Genomic DNA, 22,754 nt, shown 5'->3' with positions numbered 1-22,754 from the left:
CTGGTGGAGGGCTGCAGTGATGGTTGACTTTCTCCAACTTTCTCCCATCTCCCGACTGCATCTCTGGAGCTCAGCCACAGTGATCTTTGGGTTCTTCTTTACCTCTCTCACCAAGTCTCTTCTCCCCCGATAGTTCAGTTTGGCCAGACGGGCAGCTCTAGGAAGGGTTCTGGTCCTCCCAAATGTCTTCCATTTAAGGATTATGGAGGCCACTGTGCTCTTTGGAACCTTAAGTGCAGCAGAAATTTTTGTAATCTTGGCCAGATCTGTGCCTTGCCACAATTCTGTCTCTGAGCTCTTCAGGCAGTTCCTTTGACCTCATAATTCTCATTTGCTCTGACATGCACTGTGAGCTGTAAAGTCTTATATAGAGAGATGTGCGGCTTTCCTAATCAAGTCCAGTCAGTATAATCAAACACAGCTGGACTCAAATGAAGGTGTAGAACCATCTCAAGGATGATCAGAAGATATGGACAGCACCCGAGTTAAATATATGAGTGTCACAGCAAAGGGTCTGAATACTGAGGACCATGTGATCTTTCAGTTTTTATTTTTAAATAAATCTGCAAAAATATGTCAACAATTCTGTGTTTTTCTGTCAATATGGGGTGCTGTGTGTACATTAATGAGGAAAAAAATCAACGTAAATGATTTTTAGAAAATGGCTGCAATATAACAAAGAGTGAAAAATTTAAGGGGGTCTGAATACTTTCCATCTGTGTGTGTGTGTGCATGTATGTATTAATATATGTATTAATATATGTATTAATATATATGTATATATATGTATATATATATATATATATTATATATATATATATATATATATATATATATATATATACACACACACACACACACATACATATACATATATACATACACATATACATACATACACACAGAATCTCACAAAAGTAAGTACACTCTCACATTTTTGTAAATCTTTTCATGTGACAACACTGAAGAAATGACACTTTGTCTACAATGTAAAGTAGTGAGTGTACAGCTTGTATAACAGTGTAAATTTGCCGTCCCCTCAAAGTAACTCAACACACAGCCATTAATGTCTAAACCGCTGGCAACAAAAGTGAGGACACCCCTAATTGAAAATGTCCAAATTGGGCCCAAATGTCAATATTTTGTGTGGCCACCATTATTTTCCAGCACTGCCTTAACCCTCCTGGGCATGGAGGTCACCAGAGCTTCACAGGTTGCCACTGGAGTCCTCTTCCCCTCCTCCATGATGACATCATGGAGCTGGTGGATGTTGGAGACCTTGCGCTCCTCCACCTTCAATTTGAAGATGCCCCACAGATGCTCAACAGGGTTTAGGTCTGGAGAGATGCTTGGCCAGTCCATCATCTTTACCCTCAGCTTCTTTAGCAAGGCAGTGGTCATCTTGGAGGTGCGTTTGGGGTCCTTATGTTGAAATACTGCCCTGCGGCCCAGTCTCCGAAGGGAGGGGGATCATGATCTGCTTCATTATGTCACAGCTCATTTCCTCAATGAACTGTAGCTCCCCAGTGTTGTGTACACCCCCAGCAGCTGCCTCTGTAGCTATAGTTAACGGGGGGGGGGGGTGATAAAAGTGTGGTTCAACAGTGGGGTTTCCTGTCTCCCACCCACCACGGGTGTAAATGCTGTTTGTGTATAAAAGGTCATGCAGCAGAGTGCAATGCAATTTCAGAGAAAAAAATAAATAAATAAAAAAAATTCCTACTGTCACGCAACCCACCTAATTTAAGGGGGCGCACTGTGCAACCATGTGCAATGCAGTGTTGGGGCTGTTGCAAGCGGTGAGGAGGCATTATTATTATTATACAGGATTTATATAAAGCCAACAATTTGCGCAGCACATTACAACGTGAGGGCAAACAGTAGTTACAATACAATTCAATACAGAAGGAAACAGAGGCCCCTGCTCGTTAGAGCTTACAATCTAAAAGTAGAATACCTTTCTCATTGCCTCTCAAATACCCTATGAAGGATTCAAACACAGATCACTCTTCATAGAGCAAGAAGTGTGTAAAACGAGCCCAAAGGCATATAGAAAAGATAAAAAAGGGACTCTGAAAATTAATGTGCAGTTCCAGGTGTGTTATCTTCTCCTTCTTGACATTTCGCAGATCAGAGGGTCTGAGTGCTACCAGCATGACTGTAAGGCTAGGTACACATCTGTGCGGGGGGGTTCAGTATATGCGTATAATCGCACACATTTCCACAACCGCATGTAGCTGCGCACACAGCACGGTGCTGCACAGAAAACGCGTGGGAAAGCCATTAAAGCTTAATGGCAACTACATGCATTGAGAAATGCGGTGCGGTTTCCCACGTGCAAAAGCACCATGTGATTTCTGTGCAGCTGTGTTTAAAAAAAAAAAAAAAAAAGTGACCTTTCCATGCAGGAAACACAGGCACAGGAGACCAAATGAATGAATGAGCTGCCATGCCTGTGCAAACGTGGCTCACAGAGCCACATAGATGTGAACAGAGTCTAAGAGAAGGGATAGGTAGAAATAATTTGGTTCTGAGATCTTTTCCCCGCACCCACTTTCACTATTTGAAAAACTGCACAGCCGTGCAGGACTCCACCCACATGGCTGCGTCGTTTACAGTTTCCTGTGAATTAATGTCTACAAATATTGTCAGCCGTTGTGGCTGACAGCTTACAGGTTTTTCAATGAGCTGCAAGGGCGCTGGTGAGCGTCGTAGTCGATTGGCTATTCTTGCTCTCAGGTAACTGTCTGCAGACAGTTACCTGACCCGATCACTGCTTCTGCCTTCTATCCCTTCTTATCTGTACTCGCCAGAATACAATTTCAAGAATAGGTTCACTTTAAAAAAAGAAATGCACATTTTTTTTTTCTTTGCAGGTAAAAAAAAAAAAAAGAATTTAGCTTTTTTTTTTTTAAGGAACCTGCGCTGTGCAAAAAAATAAATAAAAAAAAAAGCAAAATGTTTACCTGCAAAGAAAAAAAAAACGTGCATTTATTTTTTTAAAGTGAACCTATAACTTGAAATTGTATTGTAGCGAGTACAGATAAGAAGGGATAGAAGGCAGAAGCAGTGATCGGGGTCAGGGGCGGTCCGTCCATTGTAGGCGCATGGGCGCTGCCTCCCCTATCCACCAACACTGCCTCCCTCCGTATCCATGTGCCCTGCCAGTTTCAGGATGCCGGGTGCATGAATTCCTATGGAGTGGGGGGTGCCGGGTGTGTGTGTTTTCTGACGCAACCAAATTAGAGCCAGAGACTCCAATAGGCTTCAAAAATGGGGTGGGCTGCAGAGCATTGTGTCTGGAGCCCACCCAGTTGTTTTGCAACAGCGATTGAACAATCGCTGTCGTAACACTGACCCTTGTCCTGGCCAATTGGGAAGCGGGACTGATGACCATCACCCAATTGTCTAAAAGGAAAGGCGATCCCATTGGAGGCCTAGGAGGAGGGGAGGAGATGCACAGCGGAAGCTAGGAGAAGACACAGGAACCGCTGCCCCACGTGCCCGGACCCCGCCGCTGCCCCACGTGCCTGGACCCCGCCGCTGCCCCACGTGCCCGCCACCTAGATGGTGTAAGTGCCAGGGGAACGGCAGACAGCGAGGGTGGTGGGATTTTTTTTGTCTCCCCCCCCCCCCCCAAAAACAACAAAACACCATCCGCCACTAGATCAGTTAGGACACAAATCTCACCTATGTCAATGTTCTCTCTTCCGAGGGCAACCAGAGACAAGAAGAGAATCTCTCTGTATAAACTCCTACAACACAAAGAGAATACATGTGAAATCTGCAAAATACAAACATTCATCATACAGTTCTGAGAAGTCCACAGATATAACATTGGGTCATACACCACGCACCCCCCACCCCATAACATACAATATGTCTAAGGCACACACACGGGCCATTTTGGCACATGTTTGGGGGACACGGAGGCAGGTGCAGATTCTATGACTAGCTATATAAAAAAAAAAAAAAAAAAAAAAAAGAAAGGAGGTGGCTGGACGCTGAGCGGTACTCTGAGTGTTTAGAGCTGTATGTGTTCAAGCCAATTAGCTGATGATATAGGCTCCTCTTTTATGGCTTCTATCACACTAGCAGTTGAGGGGCTGTAAAACCCAGATGTTTTTTACCACCCCCATAACCGCTTCCCCATTAGCTGCAGATGCCAGGGATGTACACATGCCATGGCATGCTGCAGCAGGAATTACATCTTCTGTCGCTGTCGGCAGGTGTAGTGCCGCCAAGTGTAACACATTCAAGTAAATAGGGCTGCAGCCCCAGAAGATTTTACCCCCTTCCAGACCAGAGCACTTTTTTGTGATTCGGCACTGCATCACTTTATCTGACAATTGCGCGGTCGTGTGACGCTGCACCTAAAAAAATAAAATAAAAAATCGATGTCCTTTTTTCCCCCCACAAATAGGGCTTTCTTTTGGTGGTATTTGATCACCTCTGCAGTTTTTATTTTTTGCACTATAAAAAGAAAAAAAAAAGAAAAAAAGAAAAAAAGCAGTATTTTTTAGCTTTTGCTATCAGCGATTTTTATTGGGACTGCAACATTATGGTGGACACGGACAATTTTGACACATTTTTGGGACCATTGTCATTTATACAGCAATCAGTGCTATAAAAACACACTGCTTACTGTAAAAATGTCACTGGCAGGGAAGGGGTTAAACACTAGTGGGGAGATCAAGGGGTTAAGTGTGTTCTAACTGAATAGGGGAGGGGACCTGTGTAGGGGACATGACAGATCACTTTTTATACTCTATGAACAGACAATCAGTCCCTTCTCCCCTCAGAGAACTGGAAACTGTTTACACACACAGATCCCGGTTCTCGGTGTGCCACCAGCGGTCGCGGGAGCACGTCTGATCGTGCACTCGCATCGGCTTTCGGGAGAGAGTGCCTCTGGCGGTGCACGCCCCTAGTAGCAACAGGGCGAAACGATGTTACATAACGTTGTTTTGCCCAGCCGTGCCATTCTGCCGCAGTAAAACTGCGGCAGCTGGTCAGCAAGTGGTTAAGCGCCCCGCAATGGAGTGCAATTCACATCCACTGCACTACACAGTTGCAGGGTGCTTATTACAGCGGCCCTATTCAAATTAATGGGGTTCCTAGCGTTGGGGCTCAAGGGGATAAAGGGCAGGCAGTGAGGAGATAAAACCCCTCCTGTCAAAAGCTCTCTAAAAAGCGATCTGAACGTGGATTGGTCTTCAGAGATAACAGCACATGTGAATGAGCCCTTAGTGAACTTGTTAAATGATTTCAGCTGCTACATCCACAGAATCTGCACTATAAAACAAGTAGTTGCTTCTCCTTGGCTCCACAACCATGAGAGCAGTATAAAAATCTTCTGGTTGTTGTAGTACCTCTGCCGTGTTGCTTTGTGACTGTGCTGCAAGGACTGGAGAATTTGGGTCATAGGCCCATAAACATTGTTGTTCTTGATGCTCTTCACCAGGCCTTGCAGAAACTCCTGATCCACGTTTTCATCCTCCTTCTGCTGTGCAAGAGCCAGAGGATGTTCTTGGGCTGTAAACAGACAACACAACTTTATTAGTGTGCACCTCACAGACAACACAACTTTATTAGTGTGCACCTCACAGACAACACAACTTTATTAGTGTGCACCTCACAGACACCACAACTTTATCAGTGTGCACCTCACAGACACCACAACTTTATTAGTGTGCACCTCACAGACAACAAGAAAACAGAATCAAACTCACTTCTTAAATTTAAAGCTAAAATTTAGGTAGGACATTTTTTTTTTTGCATAGTTCCAGCTTGCATCAATGTTAGAATGAATGTGCCATACTGAGCCAATCCATGCAGAAGCTGGAAATTTCTCTAGTAGGCACTGCTAGTCCAGCCACCTCCACTAGCATCCAGGTCCCACGTTGTGAGGCCGCCCTGCTGCTTAGCAAACGAATGAATGCAATGTGTTCTCTGACTGGACAAGGTGGAGACTAGACACATGCAATTCGTTTAGTTTCAAAGTCGCTTTTTAAAGAATTTTGACAAATTTGTCAATTACAAAATTTCCGGAATTCCAAAATCCAAATTTCCGAAATTCCAAAATTCCAAATTTCCGAAATGCCCAATTTCCCCCCCCCATATCCAAAATCCCCCCCCCCATTTCCGAAATCCCCCCCCCCCTCATTTCCGAAAATTCGGAATTTCCCCACCCATTTCCAAAATTACGAATTTTCCCCCATTTCCGAAATTAAAAATTTTCCCCATTTCCGAAATTAAAAATTTTCCCCATTTCCGAAATTACGAATTTTCCCCATTTCCGAAATTACGAATTTTCCCCATTTCCGAAATTACGAATTTTCCCCATTTCCGAAATTACGAATTTTCCCCATTTCCGAAATTTCCCCATTTCCGAAATTACGAATTTTCCCCATTTCCGAAATTTAGAATTTTCAGAAATTGGAATTTTGGAAATTGCATAAATTTGAAAATTAAAAAATTTGGAAATTTGAAAAAAACAAAAATAAGAATGAAAATCTGAAAAATCAAAAGAATGAAAATCTGAAAATTTGAAAACCCGAAAAAATAAATATTACATTATTGGTATCGGAATTTCCTTTCAAATTTGGCTGTTAGTGAACGCAACGAGTACAAATTTATCCGATGTTACGAATTATCTGAAATAAATGAATGCTGTAGCTAAACGATTGGAACATTACGATCTAACAATAATAATAATAAAATGTTTTTATTATTAATTTGTTCCATTCCATTTGTTTAAATGCGGCATTCATTATTTCAGCTAATTCTTAACTAAAGATAAATTTGTATTCGTTATGTTCACAAAAATCCAAATTTGAAAGGAAATTCCAATAATTTAATCGTTAGTTATTTCAAATTTTACTGATTTTCCTTTAAGATTTTTGAATTTCCAAATTCCAAAAATGTGGAAATTCGAAAATTTGAAATTCGAAAATGCGGAAATTCAGAAATGTGAAAATCCGAACTTTTGGATTTCCGAAAAAAAGCAAACAAAATAAAAAAATTTTTTTTGTCAGTGCACTTGTCTAGTGGAGACTGTGACATCATTGCCTTGCCTCATTCCTTTCAGAGGGCGCTTTGCATTCATTCAGAAAACGCAAAATGTTCTCCAAATGGCACCCATGCCAAGCGAGCAATTCGCTCTGCAACAGGGCAGCTCCGTGATACTGAACCCGGAGGCGACCAGCAATCACTGTTGTAGCAGAGCCCACTAGAGTGACTGGGCATGTATGGTGGCTACCGGTGGGACATCCTGCATCTTTGCGAGTATGGATCCCTTAGTATGATTCCCAAATTTCCACCTACCTGATACATTTCCATGTTCATTACTAGGTTATATCTTTTAACCATTTTACTTTACAGATTATGTCTATGCATCAGCCGCTGAAGAGCAAGACAACTTACGAAACGCGTTGGATCACCATAGACGATTTGATTGCTGTATGTAGCCATGTAATGGATCTGTATATTTGAGCTAACTGTTTGGCATTATGGCGCCTTTTCCCAGTGTTATTGCTGGCATATACACAGTAAACCTCTACTATGTTTTTATTACACTGATCCAAGTTGGACCAAATTTAACTATGTTAGAAAAGCCATTCAGTGCATCTACACTTCTACTTTAGTCTTTTGACTAAAATAGCAGTTTAGTTTTAGTCCCATTTTAGTCTTTTGACTAAAATGCCATTTTAGTGGCATTTTAGTTTTAGTCCCATTTTAGTCCTTTGACTAAAATGCTGTTTTAGTCGTATTTTAGTCATCTCAATTGTTTTAGTTTTAGTTGTATTTTAGGCGACTTAAATAGTATTAATTTAGTCGACTAAAGTAATACTGCTAACATCTCAGGTACATTTTAATAGGTTTAGTTGAATTTGAATACATTTAAAGTGGTGTTCCACAGAAAAAAATAAATAAAAATCATTAAAATTCCTAAAAATAAAATAAAATAAAAAAGTGGATTTTTTTAAAATCACCTCTAAATGCCTGTTGCTAGGGGGTCCCTCCTAGTCTGCCTCCTCCAGCGCCTGGGCTGGTGACATCAACTCCCCTCAGCGCAGGAAGGGCTCAGCTCCGCCCTCTCCCTCCTGTCAGTCATCTGGGACACGTGGCAGGTCCCAGATGACTGCGTGGCCAATCACGGCACCGCTCGCGCATGCGCAGTACCCACAGTTAGAATGCCGGCGGCGCCGAGCGGAGGGGGGGGGGGGACGAGGGGAGGGCTTCGTTCCACCGCATCACTGGACCCTGGGACAGGTAAGTGTCAGATTATTAAAAAAGTCAGCAGCTGCAGTATCTGTAGCTGCTGACTTTTAATTTTTTATTTATTTATTTTTTTAAGGGGAACTCCTCTAAGCATTTCTTTAGAATTGTCAAACTCATCATATACCCCTAGAGTAAAAATTGAATAACGTTATAATTTATGGTATTTAGGGTTGAACATGCACTACAGACACAGGATTTAGCTGTTGCCATATATAGTCTTTATAAATAAAACCAAGTTTAACAACCAAGCAAAAATATTGCTTTACAACTTTCAAGTGCAACTTGAAAATATAAAAAAACAAAACAAAAAACTGTAAACTCTAATGTCATTGCACATATGACCTGAATATTTTACCAACGGTAAATATTAGGAAAAAAAAAAAAAAATTAAGAAAAGAGTTTTTCTTTTTTTTTTTTTTTTTAGTTTAGTAGATGCCCCCTACATATTCTGTGGTAGTGCAGTGTTAATTTTGGCGTAAAATTTCAATTGTTTTAGTCTTTTCACTAAAATGTCGTTTTAGTCATCTCGATTGTTTTAATCCTATATTAGTAGACCAAAATATTATTATTATTATTTAGTAGACTAAATTAAACACTGCCACAAAAGGCTGCCAGACCTGGTCGTTTTCCATTCACAGAGCACTGTGGGTGGCTGGGCAGAGCCCCGCACAGCCTGCGTCTTTTTTGAATTGTGGCAGCAGACACAGGGAGAAGAATTCTGGTCTGTAATAACAGCGGGGATGGGGGGGGGGGGGGGGTTGTGTGGGTGGATGCATTCATAACATGTTGCATGCTACACACCCTGAATATGAGTGTAACAGAGCTGCAGAATCAAATGTTAAGAATCGAGATCACGATTCTTTCCCTCTCGCGATCTTAAAGCATTTTCCTGATTCTATGCAGAGTTGCTGTCAAAAAAACAAATAATAATAAAAAAAAACAGGCAGTCTGCCAAGTTTAACAACATTCCTCAGCAGTGGGCCTAACTATAAACATTGTAACATTTTGTTCTTTATGATCAAAAGGAATGAACTTCGGTCTGTAAATGAGGGAGGTTTAGCCAGTTAAAGACGAAACCCTTTTCTGACACTCGTTGGTTTCAAGTTAAAATAATTTTTTGCTAGAAAATCACTTAGAACCCCCAATTTTATAATATATATATATATATATATATATATATTTATTTTAGAGCTGCACAATTAATTGTCAAGAACGGTTATCGCGATCTTGACTAAAGGGTTTCACAATTCTTTCTATGCAAAGAATTCTCTCTGCTCTTCTGAAGCCACAGCCCTCAAAAGAAAGGAAAGAGAAAAACTGGGCAGCACAACATTCTTTATCAGTTGAACTTAAGTATAAACATTGTAACAATTTGTCAAATGGAAAAGACTTTGTGTGGAAGTGAAAAAAAGTTTAACCACTTAAACACTAAACCTTTTTCTGACATTTCTTGGTTTCAAGTTAAAATCATTATGTTTTTGCTAGAAAATTACTTAGAACCCCCAAACATACAAAAAAAAGAAAAAATATTATATATATATATATATATATATATATATATATATATATATATATATATATATATATAATAATTTATATAAAAATATAAATATATATATATATATATATATTTTTAGCAGATATCTTAGAGAATAAAATGGTGGTTGTTGCAATATTTTATGTCACAATGTACTTGCGCAATGGTCTTTTAAATGCAATTTTTTGGAAAAAATTACTTTAATGAAGGGGGAAAAAAAAAAAAACGAAACGGTAAAGTTAGCCCTTTTTTTTGTATATATATATTTTTTTTTTTTTAGCAGAGACCCTAGAGAATAAAATGGTGGTTGTTGCAATATTTTATGTCACACTGAATTTGAGCAGCGGTCTTTCAAATGCAATATTTGGGGAAAAAAAAATTGCGATTCTTATGTTTCCACAACACCGTGCAGCTGTAGTGTAATGTGTAATATGTAACATGTTATGAATTGTGAACTTGTCCTTTAATTGAACAAGCTGAAGTTAGAAGCCGATTGGCCACCATGCACAGCTGCGCCAGATTTAGCACTCTACAATTTTAGTAAATCGCCCCCATTGTGCTTTATCAAACCGATAAAATAACTTTTTGTTCAAGTTTGAAAAGGAATAAAACAAAAACAAACTGCAAACGTTGCATACAGCACAAAACACACACAGCTCTCAGATCTCAGTGCAGGTTTTCAACACCACATGAGTGTCCCCCGGACATCCGTTATCTGACCCAACAAAAAAACCTCATGTAAGGAAATCCAACAGCACAGATCGGAGCGCGGCATAAAGATGGAGCACTACACACAGGCATGCAGCAGAGGCACTGGCACTAAAATGACTGACGGTACAGTTTACACTGGAAGACAAATCTGCACTGCCGAGACAATCTCTTCATTTTTTTTTCCCCCCTAGTTTGGTCATGGGGGTTCCATGTTGTGCTCAGGTCACGGTGTGATCATACGCAAATCACACAAAGGAGCAAAGAATTCCAACTTCGCTGTGTTTGGGCACACCATGTGAGCTTCTGTCACAGAAGTGATAATAGGGTTACGTGATGTATCAGATTTAGGCCTTGTTCACACAGAAGTACTTAACCGCATCAATACCGGGCACTTCCACCCCCTTCCTGCCCAGGCCAATTTTCAGCACCGTCACATTTTTAATGACAATTGCACAGTTATGCAACACCGTACCCAAAATATATTTAATTATTTTGTGGTGTTTAATAAACAAAAACGGAAAAAAAAATAAAATAAAGGAAAATGTTGAAAAAAAAAAAAAAGAGAATAGTAAAATAAAGTTTCTACCGTTTCATTATAAAAGTTTGCAAGTATTTTTTCCTTCACTGATAGGCACTGATAATCAGGGCACGGATCATCAGTGGTCGGATCATCAGTGGTCGGATCATCAGTGGTCGGATCATCAGTGGTCGGATCATCAGTGGTCGGATCATCAGTGGTCGGATCATCAGTGGTCGGATCATCAGGGCTCAGATCATCAGGGCTCAGATCATCAGGGCTCAGATCATCAGGGCTCAGATCATCAGGGCTCAGATCATCAGGGCTCAGATCATCAGGGCTCAGATCATCAGGGCTCAGATCATCAGGGCTCAGATCATCAGGGCTCAGATCATCAGGGCTCAGATCATCAGGGCTCAGATCATCAGGGCTCAGATCATCAGGGCTCAGATCATCAGGGCTCAGATCATCAGGGCTCAGATCATCAGGGCTCAGATCATCAGGGCTCAGATCATCAGGGCTCAGATCATCAGGGCTCAGATCATCAGGGCTCAGATCATCAGGGCTCAGATCATCAGTGCTCAGATCATCAGTGCTCAGATCATCAGTGCTCAGATCATCAGTGCTCAGATCATCAGTGCAGATGTCCCACCAAACTTGCTGGTTACCGGCTCCCCTCCCTCTCCTCATGCTGCGACAGCGCATGAAGAAAGGCAAATGGTGATAACAGACAAGTGTGTTTACATGTGATCAGCTGTGGTTGCACACAGCTGATCACATGGAAAAGGGCCGGTATGATTGGCCCTTTACCATGATCAGTTGTTTCCAAAAGACATCGCGATTGCAGAGCACGCTGCATGCGCACCCCAGGGGGTGTGTGTGTGTGTGTGGGGGGGGGGGGGGGGCATGGTTCTGGGAGGACAAAACAGGACAGTGCTTTAATCATTATGCGCCTATAACGAGGGTCTGAACTGGTTAAATGCACACCCATGTAAAGGGCTGTGTTTGCCGACATGGGATGCACAGGCGTTCAGTCTCTCTGCACTCGGGGAAGTCCCATTCATGTCTTATTGGAAACAGCAGCTGCATGGACAAAGCTGCTGCTTGACATTCATGAGGGTGTGGGTGTGTCCCCCCCCCCCCCCGAACGCCCCCTGTCTGCGTTTGGGGACACGCACTTGCACGGATAGCAAATTGTGTCTGTGTCCATACAGCCACTGCTCTCAATAGACATGAAAGGGACTGCCTGCACCACCTGTGAGGGCAAAAACAGCCCTTAGTACAGTTGTACGTTGAAGTACGTCCATGTGAACGAGGCCTTATGAGCTCCATTTTTTTTTTTCCTTTCAAAGTTTTAGATTGGCAGGGAAAATAAATGTCATGGTTACCTTTTCCAGTGGAATAGGGTGTCACTGGAGATATTGAAGGCAATGCTTGCCAGTTACAAATCCAGAATAGAAAATAGCTGTATTAGGTCATAGGCCTCACACACGAAAACGTGTGATGGGAGAACTGCTGTGCTTTTTAAAAGTGGTTGTAAACCGCTGAAATGAAAAATGAACAAAGCATTTCATTCTATAGTGTGTAGTTTCCTCAGTCCAAAGCACTTGGTGTGTTTTGGGTAGCCCATTGGCTATGTGGGCAACACAGTGGCTAAGTGGCTATCATTTCCGCCTGGTAGAACTAGGGTGTTGGCTTGAATCCCAACCGCCTGGTAGCACTAGAGTGTTGGTTCGAATCCCAACCGCCTGGTAGCACTAGAGTGTTGGTTTGAATCCCAACCGCCTGGTAGCACTAGAGTGTTGGTTCGAATCCCAACCGCCTGGTAGCACTAGAGTGTTGGTTCGAATCCCATGTTCTCCCTGTGCCTACATGGACTTCCTTCCACACGCCAAAGACATACTGGTAAGTTAACTGGCTCCTGTCTAAATTGGACCTAGTAAGTGTATGTATGAATGCGAGTTAGGGACCTTAGATTGTAAGCTCCTTGAGGACAGTGAATATACAATATATACATAAAGCGCTGCGCAAATGGACAGTGTTCTATAAGTACCTGTAATAAAAATAAAAAATAAATACAATTTCTATCTACTGTGTCCTTCCTCTGCTATCTGCACGAGTCACTTCTGACAGGTTATGCCAACTCCAGGCCTGTGATTGACAGCTTCAGCTGTGCATGTTTCCCTATGAGAATATGCAAGGGGGGGGGGGGGTGTCCTTTCCCTCCATCCAGATCTCAGTCAGTGTGCGACATTTAATCCCTGCCTTCAGTTTTGTTCTGTGTAAACTGCACATTTTGAACAGCTGTTGATAAAAGAGATGTCTGCAGATAAACAGGTACAACTTGCATATGTAAGGTTTACAACCGCTTTAGGCAACCGATCATATTCTCCCTTTCGTTGAAAGGCTAACATGCCTTTCTATGGGCAGCACCAAAATGATCCTTTCAGCCACCTTCACATACAAGGCCCGGTAAGAAGCTCTGGGGGGGAGTTATGGAGTATGTGTTCGTATCAGCAGGACAGGTGACAACACATTACTTCTCCAGGGCAAAAGTAGTCATGCAAAGACAGACACAGATCACTGTACAGCCAATTAAACACCGGGAAACTCACTCTCATAAACTACAGTGCAGTTTTGACCTGTAGAAAATAAGATTAATAGTCATCAAGACGTGACTCCAGATAGAACCTGGCTATTAGTAGAAGTGAAGGAGCGGAGAGCTTACTTAGAGTGTTCCACAGAATGTAAAGCGGCTGCCGGATATCCTGGTGAAGTTTCAGGTTGTCCCACAAGACTTGAATAAGGACATGCTTGCTGTCCTCCGATATTGAGCTCCGAGGGATCTGCCAAGAAGAAACACAGCAACGATGAAAACACAGAATATATTCACAGACACCAACCTCCGATTTGTATAAAGGTCTGTACATTAAAGAGGAGCTCCGCTCCAGGAAGATATAAAATACAAAATGAACCAAAGTGTAGGGCCACCCTAAAAAAAACAAAAACAACATTAATATTCTTAAAAAAATATATATATAAAAAAAAAAAAATTTTACTCACCAGAAACCCCTGTTGCTCGGCAGTCTTCCTAATCTGCCTCTTCCTATTCCGCGGCGCATTTTCTTTAATTCTTCCTCCTCGTCGAGGTTCCCCGTTGTCTTCTGGGACATGTGTGTCCCCCAGGAAACAACTGGGCCATTCAGAAAGCGCTGCGCGGCTTGGGCATGAGGAAACGGGCAGTGAAGCCGCAAGGCTCCACTGCCTGTTAAGATGGACTGATCGGCCTCGGGGCGGCCAACATTGCGGGCTCGTTGGACAGCTAAGTGTCCTTATTAAAAGTCAGCAGCTACAGGGTTTGCACCTGCTGATTTTTTTTTTTTTTTAAAAGGCGTGAACGCACCTTTAAGGACCACCCTATAGCAGATTTACTGCTACAGAATCTCTAGAGAGAGTATATATATATACACCTCTCTCTATATATATCTATCTTTCTCTATATATATATATATCTGAGAGAGAGAGAGAGAGAGAGAGAGAGAGAGAGAGAGAGAGAGAGAGAGAGAGAGAGAGAGAGAGAGATCTCTATATACATACACACAATTCTACACTTCCGTCTATGGAACACGTGCGCCGTCAGCGGGTGGCCCGCCAGAACCCACCGATCGTCAAGCAGAGCCACAGAACGGAGTTCTACCCATGTAAACAATGCAGAGCTCCGTTTTGACAGGTGGAAAGTGATGGATTGTGAGTGTCTGCAAAGTAAGGGGTAGCGATGCAGCTCCAAGAGCGTTGGTGTCTCTAATAACTGCCCTCCCCACTCTCAACTTCAGGTGCAGGCACTGCAATGGTGTAGAAATTTGAAGAAAACGGCTGAACGGCCACACGCCGAACAACACCTTTTATTCGTGGCAAAATCTCTTACATTATGGTACAGACAGGCTAACGCGTTTCACATCAATATGAACTATGATTAAGCATCCATACTGATAAAAACTGCAGCGGTGATCAAATACCACCGAAAGAAAGCTCTATTTGTGGCAAAAAAAAAAAAAAGGACACAAAATGTATTTATCTACAGCATTGCATGACTGCGCAATTGTCAAAGTAACGCAGTGCCGTATAGCAAAAAAATAAAAAATAAGCCTGGTCATGAAGGGGAATAAATGTTTTCCGGAGGTCAAGTGGTTAAAATATTTGCTAAAAAAGTTCCTCAGATCGTGCTGTGATTTTCTACTTCCTGTTACAGTAATGCAGTTTTCAGTCTGAGCATGCGACAATGGGATAATAAACTCTGGCCCCTGGATCTGGAAGACTAAGCCACCAACACACCAGTATGCGGGATCCTGGCTTTATACCCACCTTTGAATGCTTGTTACAATGTTCAGAGGAAAGGATCAATCCAGGGAGGTTGCTGGGAAGGTTTAGCCTCCGAAAATACCACACCAGATTCCAGAAAACGATGGGATGATGATCCACAAAGCCTGGAACTGTAATGGATGGGTCACCCTCATTCTCCAGTAAGCTTTCCAGTTCTTTCCACACTACAAGTGGGCTGAGGTAGGGAACAGTGATTGGCTCAGGATGGGATGTCCTCCAGTCCAGCTCTAGTGAGTCCTGTTTTTTTTTTTTTTTTTTTTTTTTTTAACAACAAAAAAAGATATTAGAAGGTGGAAATGAGGACAAAGGCAGAAGTTGTATAATATGGTTGCAAGCACAATATGGGTTTTATTCTTATTCAATTATTCTATTATTCAATATTCTAATATTCCTCCTCCTGTGTACTATAACTGGAAAAAAGTAGAAAAATTTAAAGAGTTTGTCGCCGTTGTATGGACGTGTGCAATTTTAAAGCGTGACTCGTTTGGTATCCATTTACTCGGTGTAACATCTTCTTTTATATTTAAAAAAAATTGGTTATGTATTTTTTTTGGGCATTAAAAATTCAAAAAGGCTTTTTTTCCCCCAAAAAAATAGTGTTGAAAAAGAACAAAAAAAATAAAAAAACACGCTGCACAAATACAGTGTGACAAAAAAAATAAAAATTGCAAAACGCACTTTTTTTATTCTCTAGGACCTCTGCTTTAAAAAAATAAATAATAATAATGTTTGGGGGTTCCAAGTAATATTCCAGCAAAAGCTACTGATTGTTACATGAAAACAAAATAAGGTACTGATTTAATTTATCTGTAGTTAGACAGCCTGTATTTTGTGAAGGCAATAAGTTAAAGAGGAGGGGAAACCTTAAAAAAAATATATATTAAAAGTCAGCAGCTACAAATACTGCAGCTGCTGACTTTTAATAAATGGACACTTACCTGTCCTGGGTGCCCGCGATGCTGGCAGCAGATGACAAGCAATCGCTTGTCTCTCGGCCGCCCCCGCCGCCATCCTCGGTCAGGGAATCAGGAAGTGAAGCGTTGCGGCTTCACTGCCCGGTTCCCTACTGCGCATGCGCGTCCTCACTGGTCCCCGTTGTGTCTTGGGAACTGTGTGTTTCCCGGAACACAACTGGGGGGGGGGGGGCATGTGCTGCTAGCTATTCCCGAAAAGTGGGTGCAGATACCTAAATTATACAGGTATCTGCACTCCCCTCCCCCCTGAAAGGTGCCGGGGGGGGGGGGGGGCAGGAATCCGATGAGCGTAAGTTCCACTTTAGGGTGGAAAAAAAGGAATTGATTGTTGTGCCCTGGGGTGGCAATCAAACACCCTGAGTATATATGTGCCACATCCTAATAAATTGAGAATTGAATGGTAGGAAAAATGGACTTTAACGACACGTAAAGAAAAATATAACACATTTTTAATGGTTCACATAAATTACTGACGTATACAGTACACATTTAATAAAACACATAATTTATACATAGAAAATGTGTTTTATTAAATGTGAACTGTAATTTATGTGAAACATTAAAAATTTGTTATATTTTTCTATACGTGCCATTAAACAAATTTTTAATGGTTCACATAAATTACAGACGTATACAGTACACTTAATAAAACACATAATTTTCTATCTATAAATTATGTGTTTTATTAACTGTGTACTGTATACTTCTGTAATTTATGTGAACCATTAAAAATGTGTTATATTTTTCTGTACGTGTCGTTAAAGTCCATTTTTCCTACCATTCAATTTTCTAAATAACTACATAAAACAGAATGCATTAATTTGCATATCTCATAAACCTGTATTTTATTTATACTAGAAAATAGAAAACATATCAAATATTCAAACTTAGAAAATTGACCGTTAAAAAAAAAAAAAAAAAAAAAAAGTAATTTTGACATTTATGGCAGCAACATGTCTCAAAAAATTGGGATAGGGCAACAAAAAGCAGGCGAATTAAATGGTGCCAACAAGGAAGTGCTGGAAGAACATTTGGCAGCTATTTAGGTTAATTTGCAACAGGTTAGTATCATAATTGGGTATAAAAAGAGCATCTTAGAGAGTCAGAGTGCCTCATCTACAGTACATAATATCAAATAATTCAGGCTGCATTCACACCTGAGCAATTCGTTTTCAGGCAGAAAGTTGCGCTTTTTTTTTTTGCACAGGTCAAAAAGGTCACTAATGTAAAAAGCAGAAAACCGCCTGTAACCTGCCCAAAAAGAAGCTCAAATTTTTTGAGCTTCAGGCTTTTTGCTTCAGGTGACAAAATGCTCAGATGCGAACAGGTGCCATTGAAATAAATGGCATTTTGCTTGTTGGGCGTCTTCTGGGTGTTTTTTTACGAGGTGAAAATGCTCAGGTGTAAATGTAGCCTCAGAGAATCTGGAGACATCTCTGTGCTCAAGGGACAAGGTCCGAAATGCTATATTAGATGACACAGCATTAAAAGCAGATACAACTCTGATGAACATGACTGCGCGGGCTCAGGAATGCTTCCAAAAATCACGGTGAACACCGCTCCCCCCATGCCATCTGAAAACGCAAGGCAAAGCTCCGTCATGCAAAGAAGCAGCCATCTCTGCTACATGATCCAGAAGTGCTGCCATCTTCTCTGGGCCAAAAGCTCATTTAAAATGGTCTGCTGCAAAGTGGAAAACTGTTCTGTGGTCAGACGAATCAAAATTTGACATTGTTTTTGTCAACCATGGGCGCGACGTCCTCCGGACTAAAGAGGAGATGGACCTTCAGCGCTCAGTTCAAAGGCCTGCATCTCTAAATGGTATGGGGGGTGCATTAGTGCGTATGGAACGGGCAGCCTGCTCACGTGGAAAGACACCATCAATTCTGAAAGATATATCCAGATTTATCCAGATTTCCAAATCATTGAATTCTGTTTTTATGTAGCTTTTACACAGTGTCCCAACCTTTTTTTTGTAATTGGGGTTGTACAATAAGCTGAACATGCCCCAGAGTACTTACAGTGGGTGTCCGAAAGTTGGTAGGTAGACTGCCTGTGGAGACGTGGCTCAGATTGCAAGATGGCTTCTCATCCAAAGTGCTGAACGTACTGACGCTTCTCACTACGGGAAGACTAGGAGAGGCCGATTCGCTTGGAACCATCTTCCTCTTCCCAGTCGGTATATTTATAGTTCTGGTATTTAAGTCCTCTAGTTTTCCTTTGCTACAAGAGTAAAACATTAAGATCGGGTGAATATAGCTTTGAACAACGGTACTGTGCTTGCAAGATGAAGAATTTAAGATGCTCAGAAGACGACTTGAAGGGTAGGAAAATAAAATCACCACCCAATCAACACCAATTATTACCTGCATGGGGCGTCTGAATAAGCTGGTGGGATAATTGCCGACTTTGGCCTCTGACAACCGGAAGGGTGCATACTATCTGTGGATGGACTGACTTTTAAGAAGTACCTGTCACAGAAACAACAAAGATCATACATCTGAAAGCCATTTTAAAAACACTCTATTCTGAAATAATGACGGCATGTTCCAACGCTGCACATGAATGCAACTAGCAGCTGCACAAAAGCTCAATGATACTGTAACCGCATCTGACCTGCTTTACAGTAATACCTTGGATTACAAGCATAATTTGATCCAGAAGAATGCTTGTAATCCAAAGCACTTGTATATCAAAGCGAATTTCCCCATATGAAATAATGGAAACTCAAATGATTAGTTCTACAACCACTGCTGGTGTATGCAGTACTGTATGTGGCCAGAGGTGCGGGGGCGCTGGTGTATACAGTATTGTATGTGGCCAGAGGTGCAGGGGCACCGGTGTATGCAGTACTGTAGGGCTGAAACAACTAATCAATTATGAAATGAATCGATTAATAGGCCAGTAACATAATGGGGTTTAAAAAAACTAAAAGGAGCCCTTTATAGTACAAAGAGCAAATAATCACTACTGTAAATATTACTTTCACTGTTCTACAGTAAAAAAAAAAAAAAAAATGAACCCCTTATAGTAGTGATTATCTGCTTTTTCTACTATAAAGGGCTAATTTTAGTTTTTTTTAACCCCATTATGTTACTAAACCTGTTAGTCCTGCTTCACATCTATGTGTTTTTTGGTGCTTTTTGCAGAAACGCACTACAGTTCATTTACATGGTTTCCTATGGGACACGTTCACGTCTGAAAGGGTCAGGGACTTTTAACGCAAAATGGTGCTTTATTGGTTCAATATACTTCAATGGAGAAGCTGCAGAAAAGCGTGCAATGCATTTTTGCAGCAAAAAAAAAAGCAAATTGCAGTAAAATCACGTGCGCAGAAATCAAAACGCACAGCAATAGGCACTGCAGAAACAGATCAGAAGCAAACTGCATAGGTGTGTGCCGAGCCTTATGCTGGCCACACCGATCAATTTTCAGATGAGAATATTCATACAAAAAAAAATAAAAAAATCTTTGTACATTTGCTGAATGAAAGAATTTTGTTTGAAATTTTCACTTGTTTTTAAAATGAATGTAATATCTGAACGAAAACCACATACACGGTCTGAAAAGTCCCTTGACTAAGAAGTTTTCTATTTCTAAATTTTCCTGTCACTGTGGTTGAAAATGAACGTCAATTTGACCCACTTTTTTTTTTAAGGTTATTAACCGATTAATCGAAACAATAATCGGCCAACTAATCGATTATGAAAATAATAGGTTAGTTGCAGCCCTATGGTACTGCATGTGGCCAGAGCTGCAGGGGTGCTGGTGTATGCAGTACTGCATGTGGCCAGAGGTGCAGGGGTTCTGGTGTATGCAGTACTGCATGTGGCCAGAGGTGCTGGTGTATGCAGTACTGCATGTGGCCAGAGGTGCAGGGATGCTGGTGTATGCAGTACTGCATGTGGCCAGAGGTGCAGGGATGCTGGTGTATGCAGTACTGCATGTGGCCAGAGGTGCAGGGATGCTGGTGTATGCAGTACTGCATGTGGCCAGAGGTGCAGGGATGCTGGTGTATGCAGTACTGCATGTGGCCAGAGGTGCAGGGATGCTGGTGTATGCAGTACTGCATGTGGCCAGAGGTGCAGGGTTGCTGGTGTATGCAGTACTGCATGTGGCCAGAGGTGCGGGATGCTGGTGTATGCAGTACTGCATGTGGCCAGAGGTGCGGGATGCTGGTGTATGCAGTACTGCATGTGGCCAGAGGTGCAGGGATGCTGGTGTATGCAGTACTGCATGTGGCCAGAGGTGCAGGGATGCTGTGTATGCAGTACTGCATGTGGCCAGAGGTGCAGGGATGCTGGTGTATGCAGTACTGCATGTGGCCAGAGGTGTGGGTGCGCTGATGTATGCAGTACTGCATGTGACCAGAGGTGTGGGGGGGGGGGGTGGCAGTTGATACCTTTGGGTGCTCTGATGCACATTATGCCCGCCCCACCCAGCTGCGAGCGTCCGAGTCCTCCAGCGCTCCCGGACCTCTGACCGCATACGGCTATACGTACACCAGCGGCTTGAGTCCTGTTCATCTTGCGAGACAGCGCTCGCAAATCAAGTCAGGATTTAGCACGCCTTGCAAAAAATTTGTATATCACATTACTCGCAAACAGAGGTATCACTGGACATTTAACTGGCACTTTAATTTGCACACGTTTAAAAAATAATTTTAGGCCTGAAGATTACATAAAACCCGCAAACATGATATATTTTCTGAAAGCAGACACCCTAGAGACTAAAATAGTAGCAGTTCCGCAAACGTCTAGGAAACCCAAAACAGTTTCCTATGAGTGAACCGACAAGTGCAATGCAGCCATTGTGGCCGACACCCTATATTTCTCAATGAACTATGGAGGGCGCCGGTGAGTACTCCGGTAGTCCACTGATCTTCCTGCTCTCAAGTAACTGCCTGCCCGTACGAGGTTCGAGCAGACAGCTATCTCAAGAGTACGCAGGAGCCTGTGATTGCACCCACAATCTACCGATTGCGGGTGCAATGCTCTGCAGGCTCCTTAGAAAAAAATAAATGCACGTTTTTTTTTTTACCTGCAAAAAAAATTTGCATTTATTACTATTTTCAAAAGGTGAACTTATCCTTTAAAGCTCAAATCATGTAAAATGTGATCAGCTACGCCATCCAGACAATGTAATTATCCTTACCGACCGGGGCGGCGCAGGTCTCGGATTTCAATGTTGAGGAATGGGAGGAAGGCGCTCCCGCAGAAGGGACAGGTGGTGTTGAGATTTGAATCATCCGCTGTCCAGCCAGCCATAATCTCCTCATCATGGACCAGGCAATCACAGGTCAGACACCGGGAGCAGCTGGAGATTAGTACCTGTTATGGGAAAATGATTTTCGTGTACTCTGCTCGGTGCAAATATAATTCATAGGCAGTATGACAGAATATATTTATACGTTGTACATTCCCAACAAAGACGGGCTCATACACATCAAGTCATGGAATACAATGTGAAATATTCCATTAATGTTTGCTAAACCCCCTTCATGAAAAAGTTAAAACAAATGTTAAACACTTGCCCATCGGGCACTTCCACCCACTTCCTGCCCAGGCCAATTTTCAGCTTTGAGTGCTGTCGCAATTTGAATGACAATTGCGCAGTCATGCAACACTTTACCCAAATAAAATGATTATAATAAAAAATTTCACACAAATAGAGCTTTCTTTTTTTTTTTTTTTTGTAATTGTTTATTTTACATTTTCAACAGCATACAGAAGAAAATATACATGAAATATTAATATTAACATATCGAGATTGCAGGTATACTTTGATTACAAGGCATACAAACTCTAAACATATAGAGGCATAGCGATGTGATTAAAGTAGTGATCTTCTACCGTATCTTTAAGGGGGTTATAGACAGAAACTGTAAACAGACTATGTAACTTCAAAGAGAGCTGTAAGGAAAAAAAAAAAAATAGATTTCAGACCTTCTCTCGGGGACATGTGTGTATCCAGGTTTAACTAAGTAGGAGCAATCCCATCAGAGCCATATGTAGACTCATCCCATGTTGACCAAATTTTAGAAAATTTCTGCATCTTACCCTCCACTACGGCCGTCAAGTGTTCCATTCTGCGTATGTCAGCTACAGTGGTGATCAATTGCGGAAGTGTAGGTGGAGAGGTGGACAACCATAACCTGGGTATGACCCTTTTAGCAGCCAATAAGATGAAGGACAACAATCTGCGCAAGGCCTTAGAAATACCAGAGAAAGGGAGGCCTAGCAGATAATGCATGGGCGTCAGGGGAATAGGAGTGCCAGCCAGTGTTTCTAACAGATTTTGGACTTGGAGCCAGAACTGGTGGACTAGGGGGCAGTCCCAAAAAATATGGTAG

The 22,754-nt window shown here is 41.8% G+C and overlaps 1 protein-coding gene across 8 annotated transcripts in view; it reads right to left on the bottom strand.

Annotated features, from left to right (window-relative positions):
- Positions 1-22,754, bottom strand: part of LOC143958214 (C-myc promoter-binding protein-like) — a 250,429-nt gene that overhangs the window by 1,798 nt on the left and 225,877 nt on the right. For 6 of the 8 annotated variants that reach the window (XM_077467701.1, XM_077467695.1, XM_077467700.1 and 3 more), the window contains 8 exons: positions 21,557-21,732; positions 18,769-18,873; positions 18,424-18,625; positions 15,411-15,665; positions 13,777-13,894; positions 13,664-13,690; positions 5,373-5,535; positions 3,691-3,755 (listed from right to left, as the gene is read on the bottom strand). In XM_077467701.1, coding sequence (XP_077323827.1) covers positions 3,691-3,755; positions 5,373-5,535; positions 13,664-13,690; positions 13,777-13,894; positions 15,411-15,665; positions 18,424-18,625; positions 18,769-18,873; positions 21,557-21,732 — 1,111 coding nt within the window. The remainder of the gene's footprint in view (positions 1-3,690; positions 3,756-5,372; positions 5,536-13,663; positions 13,691-13,776; positions 13,895-15,410; positions 15,666-18,423; positions 18,626-18,768; positions 18,874-21,556; positions 21,733-22,754) is intronic. The other 2 variants (XM_077467696.1, XM_077467702.1) reach the window with 1 other exon arrangement.

This window comes from Lithobates pipiens, unplaced genomic scaffold, assembly GCF_037356315.1.
Source record: "Lithobates pipiens isolate NorthernLeopardFrog02 unplaced genomic scaffold, aLitPip1_a1.2 Scaffold_6, whole genome shotgun sequence".
NCBI classification, from domain to species: domain Eukaryota; kingdom Metazoa; phylum Chordata; class Amphibia; order Anura; family Ranidae; genus Lithobates; species Lithobates pipiens.
The sequence above is the reverse complement of the archived record's forward strand: the minus strand, read 5'-3'. Positions and strand labels throughout refer to the sequence as shown.